At 29.3% G+C, this 8,894-nt stretch overlaps 1 protein-coding gene across 1 annotated transcript; it reads left to right on the forward strand.

Annotated features, from left to right (window-relative positions):
- Window positions 1–7,099: 7,099 nt before the first annotated feature.
- LOC124374799 (slowpoke-binding protein) lies at window positions 7,100–7,232 on the forward strand (the record flags this gene model as incomplete). The annotated part of the gene is given in 1 exon segment (XM_046832949.1): window positions 7,100–7,232. A coding segment is annotated over 1 exon segment (133 nt), but the record flags the coding sequence as incomplete, so codon positions are not given.
- Between the last annotated feature and the right edge of the window lie 1,662 nt (window positions 7,233–8,894).

The following is an 8,894-nucleotide window of genomic DNA, read 5'->3' on the forward strand; positions in this document are numbered from 1 at the left end:
AAACATGCTTTAAAATTTTGAAAGCTACAATCTATAAAATTTCAACACATAAAGTGCTGTGGGAAATTTATATATATTTATTATCCTCTTTAATAATTTAATAATTATTTTGGGTTGTTTATTAAATTTGGGGGCTTTCAGAAGGGGTTGGGAAATCACTTGGAGGTAAAACCTCTTTTAAAAAACACAATTATGACAGATGGACTTAAAGGGAACATCAGTCAAAGATTCATAAAACAGGATCTTTCTTCTGAAGATCATCAATCAATTAATATCACAAAATTATTTTTTACATTACCACATGATTTTCTGGCTATCCAAACATTTTTTTATTTCTTTTTTTCATTTCTATCCTGTTTGAAATAAAGAGGAAAATCAAAAAGAAAACGTGAGGATAAGATACCTTCCCACAGGTCTTCTTCTACTACATAGAATTTTCAAGAGATTTGAATTGGGAGGAAGTGGATAGTAAAATTTAATGGTAACCTTTATAACTTTATGAATTCAATTATTTTTTTAACCAAATTTACTATAAAAATATTTAATCGATTCCCAAATTTAAGCTTAGGCTCATTATCGTTAATTAATTAAGCTCTACATAATTTTTGAATTTTAAATAACTGTTTTTTAATTATTAAGTAAATTTTGTAATGTTTATCTAGAAATAAAAGTTTGTTATTAAGAATAATTGTTATGCAATTTGTAAATTTAAAATCTAGTTTTGTTGTGAATTGTTGTTTTTCTATCCTCTGGACAATTCTGTCATAAATTTTTGTTTGCTTCCCCTGGGAAACTATGCACCTATTGCTGCTTTTGCATGATTGTTGTTGTCATCTGGTTTGTTTTCATTTTTGGCAAATTGATTAAAAATTTTTCTTTAATTTTCTTGTTGTCCAGACAAATGTGGCGACACCTTTGCTGTTTGGCTTGCCTAAAGGGTTTAACTGTGACAGTTTTATTTTACTGTTTGTTTTTATGGGGTGTTGTTTGAAAAATCATATAGTTTGATTTTTAACCATGAGTAGATTGACTCGTTATAATAGAATTTTATTGATCCCAATACTATGTTGTTATACTTGGGATTTTTAATTGTTTAATTAGTTGATCTAAGTTTTACAAGTGTGTAATAAGAGGAAGTTGAAATGAACAATTTGGGTAAACTGGTGACTTAATTTCACTAGTTGGGTTTCACATAATAAGTTACTGGACAGGTAGACAAGGTTACATACTACTAATAATATGGCTAACAAAAAATTTTAATAAACGAGTTCTCAAAGTTAAGCATTTCAAAATTTATTTACTCTTTATTTGCTACCTGTAGGAAAAAACATATCATGGGTTAATATCACCCCCATTCAAGACAAAAACTTAGAAAAATTTGTCTAAAAATTGTTTGACCTTTTAAACAAATTCTTTGATCTTGTGCTATAGCCATCCCTTCATCTTACTATTCCCTAAATGGAAGACAATTATTGATGGCACGGTTGAGCTTGGTTTTTTGGCCCAAAATCTTTTGTACCAGAGGATTTGTCACATTATTCGGTTAAGACTTACTTTATTAGTACAACTTATGACATGAGTAAAAGTTACAAAATATTGTTATTTTTGGTTTGTTGTACCAAATGTAGTTTATTAAAAATGAGCAGAGAAGATAAATATTACAGAAATTTTAATTGAGTTTTTATATAAAACTCTAGTGATGTTGTAATAATAGTAGAGATTCTATTTTGAAAAGGTTCATAGAATGAAAAACTCAAATTTTTATTTTAAAACACTTGTTACGATGTTTATTTCATCATTTTTTAATATCTTGTGGCCAGTTAAACGCGGGATTTCTTTCAATTTATTATAGATTTGTTCTTTGGTAAGTTTAGCTAATATGCTTTGTAAATTGGTATACTTAATGCTGTATGGTTAATAGATTGCTATCAGATCCAATATTTTATGACTGATACATGTTTTAAAACATTCTGTTATAGTTTTATTGTTTTGAGTTTGGGTAGGATTATGAGGAAATAGTTGGAAATTTGGGGTAGAGTAAAAAAATTCCTGGACATGGTTATTTAAATTTATTTAGATGACTATTTTGAGTGTTTTGTATTATTAAAACCCTTTGGATAATAGTGATTTTTGAAGAAAAAAACTGTGTTCGTATAAAGGCCATGGTTGTGTTTAAAAGCTTTTAGTTTTATATCTCTCGTCAGTAATTTTATTTAAAATAAAAAGTCGTTTTTAAAAACCACTCACTAAAGATTCGAGATTCTCCAGTTATCAATAAAAGGTAATACAGTTTCCTGTTACAATAGGACTTTATAGGGAATGATATGTTACTAAATAATTCCCTAATTAAGAAATTAAAAGATATATAATTAGTCAAAATAATAGTATTGTATTTACAGAGAGAAGATGATAACTAACTTTATAATAATGACCAAAACAAAACAGGTGGTCTATATCATTCTTTTACAATACTAAAATAAATTATATTTTTAAATCAGCTGACCAGCTGACACTACAACTTCATAAGCATGGAAACAACACAGGTAGTAGAATAAAAATAAATCAAAGTAAATAAAATAAGAAACATTTTACCCAATGATTATAACGTTGTTGTATTGGTAAGAGAGATTACATAATCAGCCTGTAATACTCGTAAAAATGTTGAAAATTCCGTTTTATCTGCACAACATAAAAAAACTAGTATAACAATATTTTTATATAACAATTATATAGATTGTTTTTTACAATCAAAGAATGACATTACTCGGTCCAATAAAATAAGATTTTGATGAAATAGTAGTTTTGAAGTGCTCAAACCAAAACATTTACAATGCTCACTGCTTTGAAATAAGGAATTTTTTTATAAAACCAATCTTTTTCCATTAAAAAATATCTATGTTAAAGCCTTAAATGCAAAAAAAATTCCATTTTTTTTAGTAGAAGACATTTTTTTTAAGTAAAGAGTTGTGTACTATAAATGTATACAATTATATAATTAAGCATTTTTTGAACATACCTGGCAGGAAGTACTCGTACTTTACTATATTTTTTATAAATTATCATATCAGCACATTTTATAACATAGTGGTTTCTTTCCGGCTCAGGATGTAACCTACTTTAACTGATAAGTTAATAAAATTAAAACAGTAAAAAAAAGCTTGGCTACCAAACATTTGACCTATAATGCATATGTATGCAAAAAATATCATCGATTACATTATTAAAAAAGCACAATCAATTGTGTCAATTACATTAATATTTTAAAATACAAACCCTATAAACTTTTACAGATAATTTTTGACCATATTGAGGCAGTTATCACAATATTAAACTTTAGTTTACAAATACCAGTAAATTACAGTTCATCCACAGATTTCAAACTCATTGTCACTTTTTACAAAAAGTATCCACAATGTCTGGAGGAAAAAGTTTAATAGCTCCCAACTAATTTTCTTGGATATATTCTAATGAATGAAGAATTGGTCAATAACATCAACCACTTTGTTCCTATCATGCATTTATAGATTTCTGGTTATTGAAATGGAAATTATGTAAATTATAAGTAATAACACATAATCTATTTTTTTAATCAGTTTTATACAGGATGGCCGCAAACCACACAGCTCCACACACCTCCTGGGTAGTGTCATCTTATCAGCTAATATTGCATGTGCTTTGTTTATCATCAATATGTAAATTGATGACATACTAAGTAACAACTCACCATTAAGCATTTGTTAATACTCTGAAATTATATCCAAGAAGTTTTTTTCCCACTGGGAGTAATCTTTGAAAACATGAAAGAGTCTACAATCATTTGAGGTGAGTATTACATTCTGAGCTGAAATATTCAGTTCTCCTTAAATTTAGTTCCAGTTCCAGCAACTCTGACACAGTTGGAACAGAGTTCTTTTATTCCAGGTGTTTGGTTTGGCTTGTTCACAGACAATCGTGTGTTTTACATTATTTCATGACCAGAAAGCACAAGAGGTATTATCAGAAGATAAATTGATCAGATATCTTTCTAAACCTTGTATTCTTGTTATCACAAGTAAATATTTTGCAATGGACCGAAACCTTTCATCCATCTGAAAATGTTTCCTTCAGTGGGATTATTGTCATAAATATCCCTCAGTAGTTGGTAACTTCTTGAGAAATGTCTTGTATTTCATATAAGTCTTGATGCTAACTATTAATCGTTAATTAAATGTTCATTTCAATAACAAGACAAAATCAACTACAACTAAAATGAGGAGTAATGAATCAGTGCTTAAAAAATATCTGCTAGGATGAAAATTATCGATGAATATTGGTAGATAAAAGAACATGTGAACCAATTGGCATACATTACATAAACAGTTCCATTATGAAATAGTTCACAAACACGTTGAACAGACCTTGTATTTTTGAAGTAGTTTAAAAGGACTTAATTACACGTTTATTTATTTCCATAATACTTTGTAATTGCTTATTATTATTACTTTCACAGTTTGTTAAACAATTAAAAAGAATTCATTTTTTTGTTGACTTAGGGCAAGAAGATGATGAATTCCCTAATTGTTCCTTAATCCTAAAAGATATTTGCATTGCTCCTGGACTGACAGGATATTCAGGATGGGTAAGGTTGGGGCTACGAGCCACCTTCCTATCGAGATCACATGAAGAGGGATATCAGGTACTATCTCGGTCATGTCACCTTGGAAGAAGGGGAGGCTAGCTTTGTTCCAACCTTTGTTCTCTTTTGTTCCAGTCAAAGCAGACAGGGTAGATGGAAAGAGACATAACCCCCTCATGTTTTTCACTTGAAAAAGCCTTTAACATTAAGCTTCATCTACTCCAACACTCATCCTCTGGAGTAAACTAGACCAGCCTTTTTTACCCCAATCTCAACATTTACGATTTGTATTGTGTTGCTCTTGAACATCTTTTGGATTACGCAGAGTTACATGACATATCGGCTTTCCGCTTTAAGGAATTCATTTACTTATAATGTATTTGAACCACAAAAAAATAACGTCTTTAAATAGAAAGTTCTCCCTTATTTACCCTTCCTCAGCTCCATCTATTGCTTCTACAAATCTAAATGTGTTTCATTTTAACTGTGAACTATTTCAGAAAGATGCGTTCAATTTTGCACTATTTCACTGAATGTGACTTTTTTAGATTCTAATAATTATTTCGTTTGTCTTTATTCTGTATTCAGTGTTAATTAAAGAGAAAAGTGAATGTATTCAATTATTAAGACTTAAGTCGATTTAACTGGCAAACATGTTAATGAAAATCTCTTCTGCAAGATAGGATGTGTCATTAGGACACAAGAATAGATTAACCTACCCGCTAACAACTAACAGAACACAGTTGTTCTGAATACGTTTGTTTAATGTGCTGTAGTAACCTTCTTGTACCTCAGTAAGTGCTTTAACAACATTATGACAGGTTTGTTTGAAATGCTATAAGAATGATTTATGTCTAGATTTCAGTAGGAGGAGGAGAAGTGTGTTCATTTATTTACCCCTATATTAGTTTCATACCTGTACATCATAGGACTACTTCATTACTGTTTTGTGTTCTGAATTAAATATTTCTTTTGTACATTATTTAATTTTATTGTATATTTAATTAAATCTGTTTGTGTATGTATCTGTCAAATTTTTTTCGTGTGTTTAGTATAAATTTAAAAATAAATTCTATTTAATATTTTTTTTAATTTTAATTAATACAAAATCATTCTTTACCAGAGGAATGTGAAGATTTTATTTATTTAATTTATTTCTGGCACTTTTTAGCAACATTATTTGTCATTTTGCATACATATGTCAAAATATTTATTTTTATTTTATTTGTACCTTTTCATTATCACTGGCATTCTTTAACTCAATTTTACGTTTTACAAAGAAAACATGCTCACATAATAAAGTATATTATTTTTAGTCCATTTATTTTGTATCAAGAAATTAAAAAATCATGAATGTTATAAATTGTATAATAAACCATTGTAAAATCTTCTTTATTATAACAAAGCTTAACAGCATTTTAACTTTTTTATTAACAGCGTTATAAAAAAAAAAAATTGAATTCGATTAAGAATTATCTGATTTAAAAAGGGCTAAAATAATGTACCATTTTTTTAAGTTTTAACTTAAAATTACAGGATAACTAGGAAAGATAGAAACATGATGTACAAGTGGTATCTAAAAAGGGACCCACAATATATGTACTTGTATTATTTTTATATTTTATAAACTTATAGTTATTTGATTTGAAATAAAACTGTGAAATCATTATCAGAGCTTATACATATTTTATAACCTTCTATATATATATATAAATAGTTTAAGTATTCCATTCATCTGATGTACAGAAGGTTATAAAATATGTATAAGCTCTGATAATGATTTCACAGTTTTATATATATATATATATATATATATATATATATATATATATAACTATATATATATATATATATATATATATATAATATATATATATATATATATATATATATATATATATATATATATATATATATATATATATATATATATATATTAGCTTTATCTTTTAAAATTAAAAACTGTATTAATGTCAAAAACACTTTTAAACTAGAGTACTGAAATTAAATATTTGTTTTATTACACAAGATATAACCAATAAGTCCATAAAAATAATTAAACCTATAAAATATTTTTGTTTTTTAAATTGAAACCCTTTTTAAAAAAGAATCAGTGCACAAAATCTCAATAGAGTGCAATTTTTCTAGATTCTTGATCGGAATTCAACATCCTATTAGTTTAATTAGTGTTATTAGTTAGTTGTTTGTTAGTTATTAGTTTATTAGATATAAGGTTTTATGTCTCTGTTATGAAAGAAATAAGGAATTGCTGTCTATGGATTAATTACTAAAAAGCTACATTATGTACTATTTTAAATATAGAATGTTAAGAAATCAAGTTGATTTAATCAACTTTTAGTGCAATAGTTGTTTTAATCAATCATGAAGAGTAAAACTATCATATCTCCAGCTAGTACTTAAATTTGGACTTTTTGATGCTTTCAAATATTGAGTGATCCCTATTATCCTCAATGAATGTTCCAGCACAACCAGTGACGGTGAGAGTGCCGATGATGAGTCGTCCAATCCGGAAACTCCTCATGACTCCGATGAGGATACAACAGGTGATTCAGCTCAGGTAAACAGTTTAAGGACTTTTACAGTGTTATTATTTTGATGAGTTCATTGAACATAGTATAAAGGTTTAAAATTAAATTTTAGAATGGTTTTATGAAATATTTTTTCAGACAACATGCAGTGTTATTTTTCCCCATTAAACAAAGAATATTCCCACTGTTAAGTAAATAAACATATTAAAATAACATATTTGTACATTATTCTAAATTGTTTTAGTAAAACATTGATAACGCATTTATTCTTGTCTTCATCAATAAAATGTTTTATCTGAAGTCAAATTCAAAGCTTAAGAATAATACGAGGGGTATTAGAAAAATAAGGTTCCCATGATTTTTTAAAATAGACTGCTCTATATACCTACTTAGTGTTATACATCAATTTAAAACTTAAAAGTTAAGCTATTTTTCCACATAATCACCGTTTCCGTCCAAACACTTTTGTAGACGATGCTCCAACCTTTCTATCCCCATGTTGTAGAATTCGGCCGCCAATCCTTTGAGGAATCGAGTAACCTCTTCCTTGACTTCATCATCGATACTGAAGCGTTGGCCACCTAACTGTTCCTTTAATTTTGGGAATAAGTGATAATCACTTGGGGCTAGGTCTGGGCTGTAGGGGGGATGGGTCACAATAGTCCAGCCAAAATTTGTCAGCAGTTCTTGAGTTTGACGTGAGACATGAGGTCGAGCGTTGTCATGGAGAAGCCTCACACCACTGGACAATCTTCCTCTCCGGCGATTCTGGATCGCGCGTCCTCAGTTTTCTTAATGTGTCGCAAAATCTGTCAGAGTTTACTGTTGTTCCTGTGAATGGTGATTCTCCGATCTTCAAGCAATATTGCTTTTTCAACAACTCCATCTGAAAACTGAAGGCCGTCCACTTCGGTTTTCATCGTGAATTTCCATGCGGCCTTCACTGAATTCTCTACACCATTTTCCGAACGTGTTGAACAGATATGCAGTTTTCCCCATAAACTTCAATTAAACTGACGATAAATTTCAATAGGTGAAATCTGTTTTGCATTTAAAAAACGTATCACAGCACGAATTTCGCATCTGGCGGTAAACAACGATAGGGAGCTCCATCTTCCAAGGCAGCTATGCCGGCACTGTTGGACGTAGCGAGGCGCGAGTGGTATTGATAGAGAGAGGGACAACTGATGAGTAAGACAGTGTTGCCAGATTTCTCCCAACATATCGCATTCTTGTCTCGGCGGCATAGGGAACCTTACTTTTCTAATACCCCTCGTAATTCCACATGTAATGGCGTTTGTTCTTGAAAATATGCTTATGTGAATCTTTCATAAATTTTAAACACATATCAGAAACCTTACAACTGCTATTCAATGTTTCTTTGTCCAAGATATTTAAGTCAAAACAACAAAATTACTATTTAACTTGTTGGGAAGGCATCATCACACATTTTCTACAATTTTATATTGAATTTTATTTGTGTTGTAAATTCTACATGGTTGACAAACGTTGATTTTATCTTACAAAAAGTTGTCAAACATAAGAAAATAGTATTAAATAAACATTATTGACCATAGATTGTCTTAACCATAACAGTAATTTAGTTTACTTACACAGTCACTCCAATATGAACTCTCTAGATGGATTGTTCATTACACCAATGAAGTAGGAAGAGGTAACCGACAGATACACTGTCACTTTGTGAACTCCATGGCCTCATGACTAGCCAG

This window comes from Homalodisca vitripennis, unplaced genomic scaffold (genome assembly GCF_021130785.1).
Source record: "Homalodisca vitripennis isolate AUS2020 unplaced genomic scaffold, UT_GWSS_2.1 ScUCBcl_10185;HRSCAF=18950, whole genome shotgun sequence".
Lineage (NCBI taxonomy): Eukaryota > Metazoa > Arthropoda > Insecta > Hemiptera > Cicadellidae > Homalodisca > Homalodisca vitripennis.